This window comes from Carassius auratus, chromosome 23 (assembly GCF_003368295.1).
Source record: "Carassius auratus strain Wakin chromosome 23, ASM336829v1, whole genome shotgun sequence".
Lineage (NCBI taxonomy): Eukaryota > Metazoa > Chordata > Actinopteri > Cypriniformes > Cyprinidae > Carassius > Carassius auratus.
In genome coordinates this window covers 12,098,676-12,119,812 of record NC_039265.1, presented here as the reverse complement: position 1 = coordinate 12,119,812, position 21,137 = coordinate 12,098,676, and the positions used below count along the sequence as shown (strand labels likewise).

Below are 21,137 nucleotides of genomic sequence, written 5' to 3'. Positions count from 1 at the left end.
GTTCCACTGGCACGCGGCCGCCAGGATGAGGAACTGGATGGAATAGTCCGTGACCAAAGATCTTCCCTGTCGCAGGTCTGAGAGCTGGTGGGCGGCTTCCCTGCTGGCCACGGCTCGATCGAAGACCTATTTCATCTCGTCTGAGAGGGTGTGGAATGAGGCGCAACACGGATGTTGATTCTCCCACACCGCCGTCCCCCATAAGGTGGCTTTGCCAGATAGTAAGGTAAGTGTAAACGCAACCTTGGACTCCTCTGTCGCGAAGGTGCGGGGCTGTAAAGCAAAGTGCATGGAACACTTGTTAAAGAAAGTCTTGCAGAAATTTGGCTCACCGGAATAATTCTCTGGCGCCGGAAGTCGCGGCTCTGGCCGGAAGTGGTCCTGGAAGGTCTCCCGGGGAATGAGCGGCGCAGGCGGTGCGATGGGCGCAGTGGGAGAGGTGAGTTGATGAATCAGCTGGGTGAGCTCGGACACCTGTGTCACCATCGCTTGGATCGCACGTCCGGTGTTTGCGATGCTCTCCTGCTGCTGATCCATTTGATTGACGCTGTGATGGATGAAGACAAACAGTGAAGTTGTGTTCACTGCTTCCATGATGGTGAGAGCGTTTTGTGACGAAGGAGGAGCTGGAAGCAAGTGCGAGTTAAACAAAATTTTAATGAGATGTTGCAGACAAACAAACTGGAACAAAAACAACACTAGGATGAAGATACTGTCCAAGATGGTGGAGGGAAGTGATGAGTCTGGATGGCGGTGGTGAGTTGGCAGCAGGAGAGGGTGGCACAGGAACTACATGGAAGCAAGCCGAAGGTAATACGTGATGATTGTCTGGTTGCAAAGAGTGGACGGGATTCCGGGTAAAGACAAGGACATTCAAAATGCAGAACACAAAGAAAGCAAAGCACGGTTAACACACATGAAACAACGCAAAAACACAAACACAAGACGTGAGACAATCCATTATATAGGGAGAGTAATGAGTGACAGCTGCTGCTGATGACAATTAACGGAGATGCCCACAAACTAATGAGTGCAGACTGTTTTATGCTGCATGTTTCTGCTGTTAAGTTCACACAGACGTTATGATCTGGTATTGCATTGCTGTTGTAAGTAGGTTTTGCTCATGTAATAGAGTATAATTTGTTTAATTGATAAATATAGTACACAAATATATTTAGGACACACTTGGGAAAGTTTTTCTCTGTAATTTTTCTCTATAAAAACCCAGATAGCAACAGATAAAATGAGGAAACTCCACACATTCACTAGTTAAACAGTGATCAGTTTAATATAATGTGATAAACACTGATATATCAATCATATTATGATCAATGTAAAGTTATAACTCAGAGTCTCTTACCTGTAGATGTTGTGTTTCAGGTGTGTTTGTGTTTCTTCTTTTATCAGAACAGACTGATATCACCGATCCTCTCTCTTTCTGCTCCTCCCATCTTTGGTTCCCTCCCTTCTTTACTCCTTTCTGTGACTTGTTTGTTTCTTTGTTCAGGTTTGTTTCCTTCTTTTATAATAGAGAAATGAATAATAGTGAGAAAAGAAACACTTTTACTGAGGGTTTCCTGCTTTCAGATGTTTGAACTCCACATTAATTGTACAGCTCTGAACTGGATTGTTGACTCGTTTGTATCCTTTTTTAATTTCTCCAGGGAAACATCTGAGATAAAGTTGAAACTTGAGAATGAGAATGCTGAGGACTGAAAGAAAGCAGTTTATTTTTTGTTAATTATTTTGAATAATTGTTTAATTAATACTAGTGTTATTCCTGTATCATTTCTTCTGTTTATCTTATTTGAATTTTTTCCATTTTAATTTACATATTTTTATTTTTATTTTTACGCAGCTGATAGTCATGAATGTCTCAGTATCCCTCAGAGATGAATAATCAAATACGGGACAGAATTTGAATGTGTGCTGTTGTTATTCAAGAAAAAAAAAATCAAGAAAGTCTAACCAGAAAACAAGGAGCACTTCTATGTAAAATGCTAAATCAGCAGAAAAACAATAAGAGTTTAGTCTCTTGTGCTTTGTATTTGTTTATTATTGTTGAGTGCTTCTTGTATGTATATAATCAAACTTCAACCAAAGTGCAATATTTTGGATGTGTGTGGTGCAGAGTTTGAGCTGAATTGATACACATTATCTGCTGTGTTGCCACATTGTTTGTTATTATGTTATCATGGTAATATTCAGATTCAGATTTGGTTGCAGTGCGTCAAACATGCAAATATGAGACAGAAATTAATATCACGTCACCTTCAAAAATACAGTATATTGCCATCATTTATGGTCGGAGAGTATTCCAGAGATCTGCATCTAATATCTTTCCAGTAAGATGATGTCACACCACAAACATGCTGTTCAGCAGCCATATTTTGTTTTGTTTTCCAGTAAAAACTAATCAGTGCAGACGCGTAACACACAGACTTCACTCACAAAGTGCAAAATCCAGAGATCACGGTTTACCAACCGTGACAGCACCCCCCCCCTCTAAGAATGCCTCCTGGAGTTCCCAGAAGGGCCTACCTGCTGATTGTAATCATCAATAAGGGAGTGACCAAGTATGTCCCTAGCAGGTACCCAACTCCTCTCCTCTGGACCGTAACCTTCCCAGTCCACCAGGTACTGGAATCCTCGTCCCCTCCGTCTCGAGTCCAGAATACGATTAACCGAATATGTCGGTTCCCCATCTACGAGACGCGGTGGTGGGGGAACCGGAGTAGGCGGATTAATACGTGAATAAAACACGGGTATAATTTTGGACACATTAAAAGGCGGGATGTATCCTCCTTTACGCTGGAGGTAGTTTGAGGCGGACTGTCACCGGACTAATGATTTTGGTGATAGTAAACGAGCCAATAAATTTGGGAGCTAATTTGTAAGATATGGACTGCAGAGGAATGTTATTTGTAGAAAGCCACACTTTTTGACCCACGATGTAAACGGGAGGCTTTGACCGGTGGCGATCGGCCTTGGCCTTAGTGCGCTCCCTCACCCAGAGCAGAGTCTCGCGGGCTCTGGTCCAGGTGCGGTGGCACCTCTGGACAAACACATGAGCGGAGGGGACAGTGACTTCAGATTCCAGACTAGGAAAAACTGGTGGCTGGTAACCTAAGCTGCACTGAAACGGAGAGAGGCCCATGGCTGACACTGGTAACGAATTGTGAGCTTACTCCAACATAGAGAGTTGTTGGCTCCAGGAAGAAGGATTCTTGGAGACCAAACATTGCAACGTCCTCTGTAAATCTTGGTTGGCTCGCTCAGACTGCCGTTACTCTGGGGATGATAACCTGAAGACAGGCTAACCGATGCGCCTAGCAACTTACAAAATTCTTTCCAAAATTTGGATATAAATTGAGATCCCCTGTCAGAAACCACGTCTACCGGGAGGCCATGAAACCGAAAGACGTGATCTAGGACAGTGACCGTTGTCTCCTTGGCTGTCGGTAATTTGGGCAAGGCCAGCTTATCGCTGGATGACAACCAACGTTAGAGCAGTGACCCCACTGAATGATTTCGGACCTTAACTCCTCCGGCACAAATAAACGATTCGGTGGACAACCGGGCGGAGGCGTTACCCCTTCTAAGGTTGTCTTGACCTTCGACTTGACCTCCCATACGAGTGCTGAGACAACTACTTTCTCAGGTAAAATACACTCGGGAGTCACCGGGTGGGCGGAGGGATCAAAAAAACATGATAAAGAATCGAGCGGTTCGAAAAAATCAAAACGACTGAAAAAAAGTGCCCACTGAGCCTGCCTGGAATTGAGTCTTTTGGCAGTTCTAATATACTCTAAATTCTTATGATCGGTCCAAACAATGAAAGGTACTCCTGAACCTTCCAACCAGTGACGCCTCTCCTCTAAAGCTAATTTGACGGCCAACAATTCTCTGTTACCAATGTCTTAATTGCATTCACCAGGAGATAAGCGATGGGAGAAAAATGCTCATGGATGCATCTTATCGTCCGTGGCAGCACGTTGGGACAGCACTGCTCCTACCCCCACCTCTGATGTGTCGACCTCCACCACAAACTGCCGTGTGGGATCAGGGGCCATAAGGATGGGGGCCGAAACAAAGCAGCTTTTGAGGTTAGTGAACGCAGTCTCAGCTGCGTCCGACCACCTGAATGGAATACTGGGGGAGGTCAAGGCCATCAGAGGTGAGGCTAGTTGGCTGAAATTGCAAATAAAACGCCAATAGAAATTGGCAAACCCCAGAAACCGCTATAGGGCCTTACGGGAATCTGGAGATGGTCAATCTATCACAGCAATAACCTTGTCAGGGTCCATATGTATTCCCTCGGACGAGTCGATATACCCTAGGAAGGGAACAGACTGTGCATGGAATACCCATTTCTCCGCCTTGACAAAAAGCCCATTCTCAAGTAATCTCTGGAGCACTCGTCTGACATGTTGAACGTGTTCCTGGAGAGATTAAAAAAAATCAGTATGTCATCCAGGTAAACATATATAAACTGATCTACCATATCTCTCAACACGTCATTAATGAGTGCTTGGAAAATCCCTGGTGAGTTGGAGAGCCCAAACGGTATCACCAAGATTTCAAAGTGCCCTCTAGGGGTGTTAAAGGCGGTTTTCCCTTCATCCCCCTTCCTGATGCAGACCAAATGATAACCATTAGTAAATCCAATTTTGTGAATACAGATGGTCCCTGTAACCTCTCAAAAGCTGAAGACATTGGTGGCAAAGGATAGGTGTTCTTTATCGTAATGTTGTTCAACTCTCGGTAATCAGTACAAGTTCGCAGAGAACCATCCTTCTTACCCACAAAAAAGTAACCCGCCCCCGCTGGAGAAGAGGAAGGGCGGATGAACCTCGATGCCAAGGAATCAGAAATGTATTTCTCCATGGCCGCCCTCTCCAGAATAGAAAGAGAGTATAGTTTGCCTTTAGGCGGAGACTTAGGGAGGCACAGACCCACAGTTGTAGGGATGATGTGGAGGAAGAGAAGCAGCACAAGACTTACTGAACACCTCCTTCAGGTCCAGGTACTCTGCGGGAATGTTTGATAACACCATGTTCTCTTTCTGAAAGACAGAAACAGGCACAACAGCACAAGCAGAAACCAGACAACTTTCACTCCACAATGTGACAGTGTTGGAACCCCAATCCATTCATGGATTATGTTTGATTAACCAGGGGTGACCTAAAACAATGGGAGCTACGGGGGAGTCCATGAGGAAAAAGGATTTGGTTTCACAGTGGTTGCCTGATGTGACCAGAGTGATGGGCTCAGTATAGTGGGTGACATGTGGCAGTTCCTGGCCGCTGAGTGCGGTACCATGGATGGGATGGGACACAGGCAGGACAGGAATGTTCAGATGACGTGCAAGTAGTGAGTCAATTAAATTACCTTCGGCTCCAGAGTCCAAAAGGGCGTGACAGTCGTCAGTGTGATTCTCCCACCACAGTTTCACCGGAAGGAGAGTCGATGATGTGGTTGAGGACTTCCCAGCAGAGATCCCACCTGATGGTAGCCCCATCTTTAATACCGGGCTGGCTCTTTTACCAGGCAGGAATAGATAGAATGTCACGAGCCACCGCAGTATAGGCACAGTCCTTGGGACCTCCTCCGTGTTCTCTCGACTCGAGCGGCCCCTTTCCAGAGAGACGGGATGGCGTGTAGGACTGACTTGTCTACCCAGGTCAATTAAGCCGTTGACTCTAGGGGGGCAGCTCGAGGAGGTAGATCTCCTTCTGAACACAGTCGGCCAGCCCATGCAGGAATCGATACCACTGCGCCGCCTCGTTCCACTGGCACGCGGCCGCCAGGATGAGGAACTGGATGGAATAGTCCGTGACCAAAGATCTTCCCTGTCGCAGGTCTGAGAGCTGGTGGGCGGCTTCCCTGCCGGCCACGGCTCGATCGAAGACCTATTTCATCTCGTCTGAGAGGGTGTGGAATGAGGCGCAACACGGATGTTGATTCTCCCACACCGCCGTCCCCCATAAGGTGGCTTTGCCAGATAGTAAGGTAAGTGTAAACGCAACCTTGGACTCCTCTGTCGCGAAGGTGCGGGGCTGTAAAGCAAAGTGCATGGAACACTTGTTAAAGAAAGTCTTGCAGAAATTTGGCTCACCGGAATAATTCTCTGGCGCCGGAAGTCGCGGCTCTGGCCGGAAGTGGTCCTGGAAGGTCTCCCGGGGAATGAGCGGCGCAGGCGGTGCGATGGGCGCAGTGGGAGAGGTGAGTTGATGAATCAGCTGGGTGAGCTCGGACACCTGTGTCACCATCGCTTGGATCGCACGTCCGGTGTTTGCGATGCTCTCCTGCTGCTGATCCATTTGATTGACGCTGTGATGGATGAAGACAAACAGTGAAGTTGTGTTCACTGCTTCCATGATGGTGAGAGCGTTTTGTGACGAAGGAGGAGCTGGAAGCAAGTGCGAGTTAAACAAAATTTTAATGAGATGTTGCAGACAAACAAACTGGAACAAAAACAACACTAGGATGAAGATACTGTCCAAGATGGTGGAGGGAAGTGATGAGTCTGGATGGCGGTGGTGAGTTGGCAGCAGGAGAGGGTGGCACAGGAACTACATGGAAGCAAGCCGAAGGTAATACGTGATGATTGTCTGGTTGCAAAGAGTGGACGGGATTCCGGGTAAAGACAAGGACATTCAAAATGCAGAACACAAAGAAAGCAAAGCACGGTTAACACACATGAAACAACGCAAAAACACAAACACAAGACGTGAGACAATCCATTATATAGGGAGAGTAATGAGTGACAGCTGCTGCTGATGACAATTAACGGAGATGCCCACAAACTAATGAGTGCAGACGCGTAACACATAGACTTCACCCACAAAGTGCAAAACCCAGAGATCACGGTTTACCAACCATGACATTTACTATGTCATTTTTGTCTTGTTTTCTGATAAATAGATCAAAATGAAGTGAGTTTATGATTAAAACAACAACAAAACAACTCAAAGGAATCGCTCACCCTCCAGCAGGGGCGCTGCACAAGATCCTGGGCCCTATGCATAGGCAGTCCTAACGGACTAAAGTAAAAATCTAAAGTAGACACTTGTAAAATTAGGCCTGACGTATTTTTATTACCAATTGTATGCTTTTCATTTCAATTTATAAAAGTTGTAATTTATTGAACATCCTTGAGACACACCATATGAAAATTTTGAGATTTAACTAAAACAAAATAATAATAATAATAATAATAATAATAATAATAAACCTAATAACAAAGAAGTTTTCATGACAATGGTACCATGTAAGACAAAACATTTTAAATGACAATATTAATATTAATTAAGTTTTTTTCTTGTGACAGTGAAAAAAATGTAATGTCATGCAACAACCCATTTAAGCAAACTTTTGAAACTTTTGAAAATGTAAAATCAAAGAGTTTAACAATTGCTTGATAGAAATGTATAAAAATTCAGTAAGATTAATGCTTAAAACAAAAACACCCAGTTATGAAAATTATATTAGATGACATAATAATAATAATAATAATAATAATAATTATTATTATAATAATAATAATAATAATAATAATAATAATAATAATAATAATAATAAATGGGCTGGTATGACAGACCAGATTATGATGAAAAAAGAAATAAAACATAAGTGTAATGTAACAAGGAGTCAGAGACGGTCGGATCCATATGCAATGGTTTATTAAAGAGAATGGTCAAAACAGGCAGAGATGAGAAAACAGCATCAGGTATGTCAGGGGATATCCAAAATCAGCACCAGTAACAAGCAGTGATTGGAGCAGGCAGCAGAGAATCACAGTCGGTATAAACAATACAAAGTCAAACACGGAAGGAACAAACACAAAGAAAACGCTCGTAAATGCCACACAGAACTAAACAAGACTTTACACTATTAGAGAGACCAAACACAGTTTATATTGGGGAGTGGTAATAGGAAACACCTGGTTGTTATTAACCCTAAGCATGGGATTATGTGAAATGCAGTAGGGAATGAAAATACAAAAATGTCAGAGTCCTGAGTGGAGTGCCCTTTATTGGAGTTCATGGGCACTCCAGCTGAAGATCACCACATGGGGAACAGGAGCCCGCCGTGTGCTAAATATGGGAAACAGGAGCCCGCCGTGGGCTTAACATGGAGAACAGGGGCCCTTCTGGGCCAAACATGGGGAACAGGGGCCCGCCGTGGGCTTATTTCGGGAACAGGGGCCCTATCTGGGTTTAACATGGGGAACAGGGGCCCTACCTGGGTTTAACATGGGGAACAGGGGCCCTACCTAGGCTTAACATTGGGAACAGGGGCCCTTCCTGGGCCTAACATTGGGATCAGGGGCCCGCCATGGGCTTAACTCGGCAACAGGAGCCCGCCTGCCGTGGGTTTAACTCGGGAACAAGAGCGCAACCACCGTGGGTTTAATTGCTCTATGGGGCAGAGCAAGGGGAGCTGGAGCCCACCAGGGCAGAGCAGGTAGAGCTGGAGCCCACCAGGGCAGAGCAGAGGACCATCACAGCCGAGCAGACGAGACAGAAGCCACCAGGGCGGAGAAGAGGACCATCACAGCTGAGCAGATGAGACAGAAGCCACCAGGGCGGAGCAGAGGACCACCACAGCCAAGCAGACAAGACAGAAGCCCACCAGGGTGGAGCAGAGGACCACCAAAGCCAAGCAGACAAGACAGAAGGCCACCAGGGCTGAGCAGAGGACCACCACAGCCAAGCAGACAAGACAGAAGCCCACCAGGGTGGAGCAGAGGACCACCACAGCCAAGCAGACAAGACAGAAGCCCAACAGGGTGCAACAGGGTAGAGGAGAGAACCACTAAAGCCAAGCAGACGAGACAGAAGCCCACCAGGGTGGAGCAGAGGACCACCACAGTGGAGTCGATGGCACAGGAGAGCAAGTCTGGTTAGATGGGACTGGAACAGATAACATAGACAGATTAATGGTGGCCTTTGTGGCCGTGATAAGGCAGGTAGAAAGTTCATAGATTGCCTCCATAGCCGTGACAGGACAGGCGGGGAGTTCATGGATGAACTCCATGACAGGATAGGATGAGAGTTTATGAATGGATACTACTGACACCTCCGAAGGTTCTGCAGCAGTTGCTGCCACCTCTGGAGGTTCCACAGCGGTAACAGTCTCCTTGAAAGCAACACAACAGGTTAAGAGAACATTTCTGGGTGCAACAAACAGGATTTGATGAGGCTCTGGAAGTTCAGCTAGACGTGACAATGCTCTGGAAGTTCAGCTTAGACATGATGAGGCTCTGGATGATCTTTTGTGGTATGATGAAGCTTTGGAAGATCTGTTGAGATGTGATGAAGTTCTGGAAGATCGGTAGTGATTTGACTGGGCTCACAAAGATAAAGTATTTTGCTACATTTTGCTGCTGCTTCTGGCCATTTCCTCTCCTTCCTTGAGTCCCATGCATTATTGATTAGACTGTTCGAAAGCGTTATGGTGTGTTGCTCAAATGACTTGCAAGGCTTAAATTGTTGTGAGAGCTATCGCTCACTCAAGAACTAATCAGACGGCGAATCTATCTCCATAGGAAGCGTTAAAATCAGGATTTTTGGCAGGATTCCCACAGAGTATCTCACCAGATTTCAAGTCGTGAACTTAAGGGAATTTGCCGTGTTGTTTGTCAAGCGATGGACTAGAAATGATCTGAGAGACCACGGCTCCTATCAATTGTTGTGATTCATTGCACTGATACAACTGACCCAACAACTTTACACAAAATCTCAGACATTGCTCATTTGCTAATTGTTCAGTTATGTTTGCTAGGCATGCTATCATATTACCACACTGTTAAAACTACCAGTTAAATTACCAACAAGCCTTGTTAATCTGTGGTCAAAGCTATCGATATGATGGGCTGCTGCTTCAGGCTCATCTATTGGGGATGCTTTCATTAATTCACTCTGTCTCCACTCCACCAGTAAGCTGGTGTGTGGTGAGCGTTCTGGCGCAATATGGATGCCGTCGCATCATCGAGGTGGATGCTGCACACTCTTGGTGGATGAGGAGATACCCCCTGACTATGTAACCCCTTTGAGTGCCTAGAAAAGCGCGATATAAATGTAAGGAATTATTATTATTATTATTATTATTATTATTATTATTTTACTTCTTCAACTATTTCCAACACACTGCTTTTTAATTAGTGATATGCTGTAGCTCAAGCTAACTGGTGTATTGATAAAGTGCTTGATACTAAATGTACAGATTGTAAATTTTGCTCGTATCAATGCTACATGTATCTGGACAAGGGCTAATGCTGTTGCCTAAATTAGAGTATTGACCATATGCCATAGTGCTTCAAAGGGGCATGCTGCTCTTTTTAGCTGTCAAAAAAGAGCACCTTTCGCTACTTCTGTTCTTCTGTAAGGGGATGCTTCCCCTTTCTATGCACTTCAGAAGGTCTTTGCTTAAAGCTAAAAGGGTATTGGGACTGCTTGCTTGCTTGAGGCTTATCTAGTGTTCATTATCATATCGTGCTAGACCTGTCGTTGCATAAGCAGGATTTATGCTTTCGCCTGGCTCCACAGCGAGCCTCCGATGACTGCGCGCGCACCTGACAAAATGGTCAAGGCTTTATACTCATTGCGTTCGCTGTCGTACAGGGTCATACGGGTGCTTGAAATCCTTGAAAATGCTTGAAATTGAAAATGCAGTGCATTGGTTCATAATAATTTGCTTTCTTACTGAATGGTTAATCATTGTTTTTCATAAAATAAGCAGCTTTGCTCGAATCTGCATGTGTGGCTGTAGTGTGTCTTTAACGCATTTCCTGTAGAGTGAAAAAAAGAAGAAAAAAAACACCTTCTCGATGGAGGTTACTGCTCAGTCAGTGATGGCTCGAAATGACAAATTATGGTAAACTGAGGACTAAATACTTGAGTAGCCCCATTATGTCTGCGGTTTCGTCTTCCATGAGAGAGCGTGCGCTTTGAGCATATAAAGGTAAACAAAATTTTCCCTGCTCAATTAAACTATATTGTGAGACTGTCATTATTAAAGAGAAAAGTGAAAATGAAGGAAAGTGTATTGTGGTATACATTTAAGATCAACTTGCAATGTATACAATCCCCAGCATCAGGGTTGGTATTATCGGCATTATACTTAATCACACACGTCGTTGAACCCTACAGTTGTGTTCAGATCATGTGCTCAATGGACTGGACTCTCTCAAATATCGTCATCATAAACAGCGGAAACTAAGTAAACAAGGATTTATTTGTGGTGTAGTCAGCGAGATGCAGTGGAATCATCAGTCATTTATAAGGTATGTTTGTTGCTCGGCTCTGTACTCTTAAATCCCGGATGGATTAACTATCTTGTTTCATGTTACTAAAATTATCTATGAAGGATCTATGAATATGACGTGTCATTCCCCCACAAAAATATAATCAACATTAATAGTCATTGTGATTAAAATCTAAAGACCTTCAAATGTAAGGTTGTTCATACAAACTCTTTGTACTGGTCCAAATGCGCCACCTGCTGGCAATTTGCTGATTTTTGTTTAGAACAATGCAAATTGCTAAATGCGCCTTCAAAAAATTAAAAAAATTAAAAATTAAATTAAATAAAAAAAAAAATTCCAAACGATTTTCAAGGTGAGTCTGTGTTGTATTTGTGCATGTGCTTTTAACTAAGATAAGAGTATGTAAACCGGTAATAAAACCACAGTTGTAAAGTGCTGGAAAATTGAACTGTCCTTGGAAGTGCTTGAATTTTACTTTGAAGGTGTCAGAACCCTGGTGTACTATTATCTGAACAAAAGGGGGTGATGATGAGTAATCGTCCTCTAATAGGGGGTCAAAATAATGCTGTATATATATGCAAAAAAATAAATTTTACAAAAGAATATAAAAGAATTTAGGAAAATAGTTTTGCTCTTTGCAAACAAAAATAAACAATTGCAAAACTTAAATGAAACAGCGCAAAAGCAATGATTGTGCAATATAAATTTTCCATGGCCATATATATTAATTCATTTGCAACGCTGCTTTTATTATGTGTGTCAGTTTAGTTTGAGCTTGGGATAACTTTTTTCATTTGCGCTTAATTTTTCTGCACGTCTCTTTGTGGCACTGTTTTGACGTGGGGGTGGAGTCAAGGGACGGGGGCGTGTACAACATGCCTCCCTGGAAGTGACGTTATCGGCCCGGGACGCAGCTCACTGATCCAGGTCCTGTCATGATGAGCAGAGGCTTGCGAGTGGATCGTTTCTTTTTATTCACTAGCATTAAAACATGTATGTTTTCTTGTAATTTACTTTATTAATAAATGTATATGTGTATTAGCAGTGTTTACTAAAGTTAAAGAAGTTGTTACCATGAACATCTGCTGTTTATTTCTCTCAATGTGCACACTTTTATAGCATTAAAATGTGTATTGTTTCATTTGGTTAACTGCATGTGTATCTAATTTTACCAGCGAAACACTTCATTTTTTTCCCAATACTCTATTTTATTTTGCAATTCTTTATTTATGTTTGCAAAAAGCTGAATTATTTTCCTCAATACTTTAATTTTCGTTTGCAAAACTTTATTTTCTTTTTCAAAACGTTTTTTTTTTTTGCGTATACATACGGCATTATTTTGACTCCATACTCTAAAACCATCGAGAATCACTAGTGAGAAGTTATTGGCTGTATCCAATACTTTAGGCAGCTGACTCGCTGAGTATCAGGCATTAGTTGTGTTTTACTTCATGCAGCATTGCACAAACCCTCTATTAGAGAAGGACCTCTATTGCCCTGAAAGACAGCAGAGACCAGGACAACTAGAGCCCCAGATACAGATCCACTGTAAAGACCTTGTCTCAGAGGAGCACCAGGACAAGACCACAGGAAACAGATGATTCTTCTGCACAATCTGACTTTGCTGCAGCCTGGAATTGAACTACTGGTTTCGTCTGGTCAGAGGAGAACTGACCCCCCAACTGAGCCTGGTTTCTCCCAAGGTTTTTTCTCCATTCTGTCACCGATGGAGTTTCGGTTCCTTGCCGCTGTCGCCTCTGGCTTGCTTGGTTGGGGTCACTTCATCTACAGCAATATCATTGACTTGATTGCAAATAAAAGCACAGACACTAACTGAACAGAGATGACATCACTGTATTCAATGATGAACTGCCTTTATCATTTTGCATTATTGACACACTGTTTGCCTAATGAATGTTGTTCAGTTGCTTTGACGCAATGTATTTTGTTTAAAGCGCTATATAAATAAAGGTGACTTTGACTTTGACTTGAAGCAGTGCATGCTGGTTAGGAATTTTGTCCGACTTGAGATGGCACCGATGCCACATGAATATCACGTGTGGGATCAAGTACCGTGAGAGCGTTTCAAAAGCAGACCTCCACAGTTTCTCCAGAGTGACTGCAGGAGCGCTGATGATGACACAGCTGTTTCACGATTGGCCAGATCCACCACATGATAGCAATCACATGTGTTCAGGGTTTATTCAACATTTGCAGTTCCAATAATAGCCACAAATCTGTGTTTTTAGAATGGTAAAAGCCTTTTTTAATGTAGTTGCACTGCTGTATTGAGTGACGTTTATAATAAAACACAAATAAAAGCATATATACCCCACTGTATTAGTATTTAAACAGTATATGATTATGTTGAACTTTTATTCTTGAAAATTTGGCATTGTTTTAAGCAGTATATAAAAGTGTTTCTGTTGCTCATGGAAACGTTTCTGAAATGTCTGCGTATTCGACAAATACTGCATTTTATTTACTTCATCTGTGATAAAGTATGCAAAGTATGAGAACACCCTTGCTGCTATAACTACAGGTGCCTACTGTTTTATCCCTCAGAGATGGACGAACACCCCTCTAAAAGAAAAATGGACAGTTGTTTTCTCCTGCTGGAGAGAACACCCTTTGCTGCTATAACTACAGGGGACTGTTGTTCATTCCTCAGCAGGGGATGAACACCCCTGCTACTTAAATTAAAGAGGGGCCTGCTATTCTCTCCCTCTTTTTTAGAGTGGATAATGCCCCTCTCCTAGCCAGTAGGCTGCAATAAAGACATCTCAATAACATTGTCTTTCTCTTTTGCAGGAAAATTCATGCCACATTAACCAATCAAAAGCTTGCTCTAGTAGTGACGTGATTACGATGTCAACAAATAAAACACAGATGCAATACGGATAAACAAATGATAAATCTTGGCTTATTGAATATCAGATCCCTTTCTACGAAAACACTTTTTGTAAATAATATGATCACTGATCATAATCTATATGTGCTCTGTTTGACTAATGTCACGGAGACGAACCCCGTGATTCCCTCTGCTGGCCAGCGGAGGGCACCCTCACCTGAATACTGACACACACACATCCATTCATTCACTTACACTGATAACACTACACTTCCTATAAGCCCCATCCTTGGACTCTGATCACCTGCACAGGGGATCGTCATCAAGACTGTGTATTTAAGCTGGATTTCCACCACAGTTCAAACGCGAAGTCTTGATTTGCTGTGTCTGTCATTTCTGAGCGTTATTAACTGTGTTTGATTTCCTGTTACCGATTCTGCCTGTTATCTCTACATACCTTTGCTGCCTGCCTACCGACCCCTTGCTTGTTACTGGATTACTGATTCTCTGTTCTGCCCGTGCTGTTGATATTGCTGGTTCCGACCATTGCCTGTACGACTACGAGCCTTTATAATTAAGCCTGCATTATGGATCCTATGTCGAGTTCTGGTTCATTACAACTGAAACCTGGCTAAAACCTTATGATTACATTATTTGAAATGAGTCCACCCCCCAAGATTACTGTTATAAACATGAGCCGCGTCTAAAAGGCAAAGGATGCAGGTGTTGCTTCAATTTATAACAACGTTTTCAGGATTTCTCAGAGGACAGGTTTCAAGTATAACTCGTTTGAAGTAATGGTGCTTCATATAACATTATCCAGAGAAACAAATGTTAATGATAAATCCCCTATTATGTTTGTATTGGCTAAACAGGCCACCAGGGCACCATACAATTTAGTTCTGGCTGCAGATAAAGTTTTAATAGTTGGTGATTTTAATATCCATGTAAATAATGAAAAAGATGATTTGGGATCAGCATTTATATACATTCTGAACTCTATCAGGGTTAGACAACACGTTTCAGGACCTACTCATTGTCGAAATCATACTCTAGATTTAATACTGTCACATGGAATTGATGTTGATAGTGTTGAAATTAAACAGCCAAGTGATGATATCTCAGATCATTATTTAGTTTTGTGCAAACTTCATATAGCCAAAATTGTAAATTCTACTTCTTGTTGCAAGTAAGGAAGAACCATCAATTCTACCACAAAAGACTGCTTTTTAAGTTATCTTCCTGATGTATCCAAATTCCTTAGCATATCCAAAACCTCTTTGTCCATAGTCCAAAAACTATGGACTCTCTCTTTTCTAGCATTTTAAATAGCGTTGCTCCTTTACGCTTAAGGAAGGTTAAGGAAACCAGTTTGACACCATGGTATAATGATCATACTCGCACACTAAAGAGGGCAGCCCGAAAAATGCAAAACAAAACTAGAGGTATTTCATATTGCTTGGCGGGAAAGTAACCTATCCTACAGAAAAGCATTAAAAGCTGCTAGATCCGATTACTTTTCTTATCTTTTAGAAGAAAACAAACATAACCCCAGGTATTTATTCAATACAGTGGCTAAATTTACGAAAAATAAAGCCACAACAAGTGTTGACATTTCCCAACATCACAGCAGTAATGACTTTATGAACTGCTTTACTTCTAAAATAGGTACTATTAGAGATAAAATTGTAACCATTCAGCCGTCAGCTACAGTATCACATCAGACAGTGCACTATAGACCCCCTGAGGAACAGTTCCACTCATTCTCTACTATAGGAGAGGAAGATTTGTATAAACTTGTTAAATCATCTAAACCAACAACATGTATGTTAGACCCTATACCATCCAAGTTCCTAAAAGAGGTGCTTCCAGAAGTCATAGGTGCTCTTCTGGCTATTATTAATTCCTCATTGTCATTAGGATATGTCCTCAAAACCTTCAAACTGGCTGTTATTAAGCCTCTCATGAAAAAACCACAACTTGACCCCAAAGAACTAATTAATTATAGACTGATCTTGAATCTCCCTTTTCTGTCCAAGATACTAGAACAGGTAGTATTCTCATAATTATATTCCTTCTTAGAAAAAAATGGTATCTGTGAGGATTTCCAGTCAGGATTTAGACCATATCATAGTACTGAGACTGCTCTCCTTAGAGTTACAAATGATCTGCTCTTATCATCTGATCGTGGGTGTATCTCTCTATTAGTTTTATTGGATCTTAGTGCGGCGTTTGACACAATTGACCACAACATTCTTTTGCATAGACTTGAACACTTTGTTGGCATTAATGGAAGTGCATTAGCATGGTTTCACTGCTATGCTGATGATAATCAGCTCTATATTTCTTTGCGGCCCAGTGAAACACACCAATTTGAAAAACTAATGGAATGCATAGCCGATATAAAAAACTGGATGACAGGTAATTTCTTACTGCTAAATTCTGAAAAAACAGAGGTGTTGATTATAGGACCTAAAAACTCTGCACTCTGCACTCATGCATTTGTAAAACTGCATTTTTCCATCTCAAAAATATATCTAAATTACGGCCTATGCTCTCAATGTCAAATGCAGAAATGTTAATCCATGCATTTATGACCTCAAGGTTAGATTATTGTACTGCTTTACTGGGTGGTTGTTCTGCACGCTTAATAAAAAAACTACAGCTAGTCCAAAATGCAGCAGCAAGAGTTCTTACTAGAACCAGGAAGTATGACCATATTAGCCCGTTCCTGTCCACACTGCACTGGCTCACTATCAAATATTGTATAGATTTTAAAATATTGCTTATTACTTATAAAGCCCTGAATGGTTTAGCACCTCAGTATTTGAATGAGCTCCTTTTACATTATAATACTCTATGTCCGCTACATTCTCAAAACTCAGGCAATTTGATAATACCTAGAATAGCAAAATGAACTGCGGGCGGCAGATCCTTTTCCTATTTGGCGCCTAAACTCTGGAATAACCTACCTAACATTGTTCGGGAGGCAGACACACTCTTGCAGTTTAAATCTAGATCTCATTAACCTGGCTTACACATAACATACTAATATGCTTCTAATAACCAAATCCGTTAAAGGATTTTTAGGTTGCATTAATTAGGTAAACTGGAAGCGGGAACACTTCCCATAACACCTGGACATGGACCTGTACAGTATTTGCCACAGTATTTAAACCATTTTATTTAAATGCTTCTGCTGGTGTTCAAATATAGTGCAAATATTCAATGAAGTCACCCAATTGACATTTGTTATCATTATATCAAATTGTTATATTTATCCATTTATGTTTACATGTATTCATTGTAGATGATTTTATACAAAGGAACATAAAACTCGAAAATATTCAAAAATCCTCAAAAAATATTCATAGTCTACAATGCCAAGTGAGAGGAATAAAAAAAAATACACAGTAATGAAGGAAATTAATGAGACACAGGTGAACAACATAATTAGTAACTATAGTGACGGATAAGAACATACTGAAAAAACCATGATGACCAAGCAAATCGAAAGGAAACACAGGAAACAATGAGATCAAAATGACACCAAAACCAAAACTGAACATGATATATATATATATATTAGAGCATCTTAAATATTTTCCACCACAGTATCCGTTTAGAGACTCCTGTCTCATATCAAGTTGCATGTATTACAATTATGAGTATATTTGCAGTCATTTTAGATGAAGTTTACTGAACATATTAATTTCAAAAAAGTAAATGTATGTGCTTAGTACTAAATAACATCCAAAATAATAATAATAATAATAATAAAGTAAAATGAAAGAAAACACAGTAAATATTTGTCTCCATCACCTCATGAGTCATGAAACTGAATCATTTAATTGATCTTAAATAAAAACATGACAGAAGTTCAAACAGACATCAAAGATTTTAAATGGAGATGATTTGTGTCCAGTAACAGAAAACTTCATTGTCGTAACTATGAAATATAAATTTTTAGTGAAGCTGTTTTGAAACGGTATGTATTGTGAAAAGAGCTTTACAAGTAAACTGGAATTATTTTTTTTTTAATCAAGTCCAAATGACTTTCGTTTTCTGAACTTTCATAATCTGTTATAAGACTCACTGTAGGTATATTATTATATTATATTATATTATATTATATTATATTATATTATATTATATTATATTATATAGTCTCTTACTGGTTATAAAGTCTCTTACTGGTTATAAAGTACATAATGAACATTTTATTTAGTAACATTATCCATTAGATTTCACATGTAGTCTGAGTACTTTGTGATTACTTTATAATTAAATGAATAATTTACTGGTATTGTGTGAACATGTAATCCATAAGAAAGTAACGGTCCTCTAAATATTGACATATTAAAATGTAGTGTAATCTAATTAGAAGTACTTGATGCATATGAAGTTGTTTTCTTCAGTTTCAGGGCGGCTGATCCAGCGATTATCATTCTTTTGAATGACTCCGGATCTGACCGTCTTATCACAGTCGTCCAGTCCGCTGTCATAACCAGAAGCCCACTGATCGTAGCACACGGTCTGACCGTTGACCCAGAACCAGATCCCCACTGTGCAGGAGTGACGCAGACCCAGCCACACGTGATCAGAGAGAGCGCTCGAGGTCACATTCTTCACCCGCTGCTGCATCTGCTCCGAATCCACCGACACCAGGTCCATGCTCATATTTCTGCAGTATCTCAGAGCTTCAGACCACGTCTTATTCTCTCGGATCAGAACCAGTTTATCTGGAAACAAACAGGAAGTGAAGCATTTAAACACAGGAACTCATATGAAGAGTGTTGAGTTAAACAGGCTTCCTGAGTTTATGGAAACTAAATAATTAATGAAAAATGTATGTATTTAAATGAGGCTGCACAATTAATCGAAATAAATCTGAAATCTTGATATTAACTTTAGTGTGATAATCAAATCAAAGTCTGATGTGTTGTGTTTCAGAGTGAAGCGTGGCACTGTGTTCATTTACACACGAGCAGCTTCTAAAACAGTGCTTTCAGCGTCTACATTCACATTAAATACTGCTTCACATTAACACTGAGTTTAATGAGCATTTGAGAAACCAGTGTGTGTAAACTCAGTTTACTCTATTTATCAATTTGCATCATTTCCAACTTTTTTTGTGGACAGTAATTTACAGCTTTCCATTAATATTCACCAAAACAAAAGCATTTGAAACTGAATAATTTAAAACATCATTATTAGTATTGTCACTTGTAGTGTGAAATAAAATGATTTAATTGTAAATGGCAGTAAATTAACAACAGTAATATTTGTTTTAATGTTTATAACAAGAGTTATTTTATTTGTTTATCTGCATGTCTTATGATAATTAAATGACATCAGAGAAGCATGAATGTATGAATGTTTTGTTAAATTATTGAAACATTAATTTAAAGAATTCAAGAAATACTTTCAGTGACAGAAACTCTGGGAATTGCTGGTTAAAGGAATAGTGCAGTCACACTGTAATGATGAGAGAGTTTCTGTAGTTTGACAAGTAGATGTTCAACAGCTCAGATGATTGATCTACTCACCATCATAACACACAAAGAGATATTGATCTGAACAACGCTCGTCTGTCCATCCTCCTTTATCACTGATACCAGTTGATACACAGATGCTTTTATTGCCATCTCTGCTATTGGGTTGACCACTGCTCCAGAGAGGGGATATGAAGTTGCTGTTGTCTGACCAATTCCAGGATCTTTGCAGACCGATCCAGGCTAATTTAGGTTCTGCTGAAGTTGAAGCTAAAGTAAGGTCTTGGTTTATGATGTTCTTTATCTGATTATTCTCCGTCTCATTCCTCACACTGGCCAGATCTGTGTGATTCTGTCTGCAGTGTTTCTGAGCTTCTGTCCAGTTCTTTTGCTCCTGTACAGGGACGAATCCTTTACTGCTGCCTTTAAAAGAGAAAGACATTTGTCTGATATTGATTTAAAGAATTAAATACATGTTCTTTCTCTTCTTATTTACCAAGAACGAAAATACAAATTAAATTGTGGTTCGTTGTTCAAGTATCAAGTATTTTAGAACATTTCTGTTTTAATCACATAATCAAGTCACATTTATTTCTGTAGCATTTTAAATGAAATAAGTGTCAGTGTTACAAAGTTAATCAATTACTCAGAAACCAGTTCAATTCAGCTAAGAGCACCTTTAAAGATAATAGAGTTAATTAATAGTGCAAAGTTCATTAGATATGAAACATACAGCTGAACTCACCATTATAGCAGATGAAATATCTTGTTGTTCTACAGTCTACATCATGCCATTGTCCATCACTGTTCATATAAACACAGTCTCCATCTCCATTTGGTTGATCTGGTCCCCACTTCCTAAACTGAGACTCATCTCCTCTGTAGAAGTCAGAGTTATTCAGAGACCAAACCCATGCGTCCTGCAGCCCAATCCAGACACGGTCAGCACTGTTCTCTCTCTGTAGGAGCTGATTTATATCCTTCTGTTCATTCATGTCATTGATAGACACCAGATCTGTGTATTTCTCTCTGCAGTATCTCTGAGCTTCAGTCCAGTTCTTCTTCTGATTCACAAAGTGATACTGACGCGGAGACGAACTGACCACGACTGAGGAGAGACACATTCACACAGATCTCACTCATTATATCCACACTGTATTTCAAGAGCTCAGAGTTTCAGTATGTGTTTGATAAAGTGCTCTGAATGGTGCTGTCGTACGTTCAGTGTTTCTACAGGATTTGGTGAGACTGTGGAGCTCTAGAGGAAGAACACTGAGTGCACTTTAAAGATGAACACATGAATGTGCTGCATTTCCAGAGATTTGATTTTCAGTGACCAAACTGAATTCTTTGGATCATCTTGAACTTGAAAGTTGGCTCAGATCTCTTTTAGTTGTGACAGCACTAACACTAACTATCAGCACTAGTACTAGTCAAGCACTCACCTGTGAGCAGAACAGACATCAGTGTGATTCTCTCCATTTCTGAGGGAAAAACAGAAATCAGTCTCAATAAATGA

The 21,137-nt window shown here is 40.8% G+C and overlaps 1 protein-coding gene across 2 annotated transcripts in view; it reads right to left on the bottom strand.

Annotated features, from left to right (window-relative positions):
* Positions 1-18,326: 18,326 nt before the first annotated feature.
* The window catches only part of LOC113041335 (macrophage mannose receptor 1), a 33,845-nt gene continuing 31,034 nt past the window's right edge, over positions 18,327-21,137 (bottom strand). Inside the window, exons 2-5 of one of the 2 annotated variants that reach the window (XM_026199801.1) lie at positions 21,064-21,102; positions 20,364-20,726; positions 19,673-20,041; positions 18,327-18,865 (exon numbers count right to left, since the gene is read on the bottom strand). In XM_026199801.1, coding sequence (XP_026055586.1) covers positions 18,504-18,865; positions 19,673-20,041; positions 20,364-20,726; positions 21,064-21,100 — 1,131 coding nt within the window. In that variant the 5' untranslated portion in view covers positions 21,101-21,102 and the 3' untranslated portion in view covers positions 18,327-18,503. The remainder of the gene's footprint in view (positions 18,866-19,672; positions 20,042-20,363; positions 20,727-21,063; positions 21,103-21,137) is intronic. The other variant, XM_026199802.1, reaches the window with a different exon arrangement.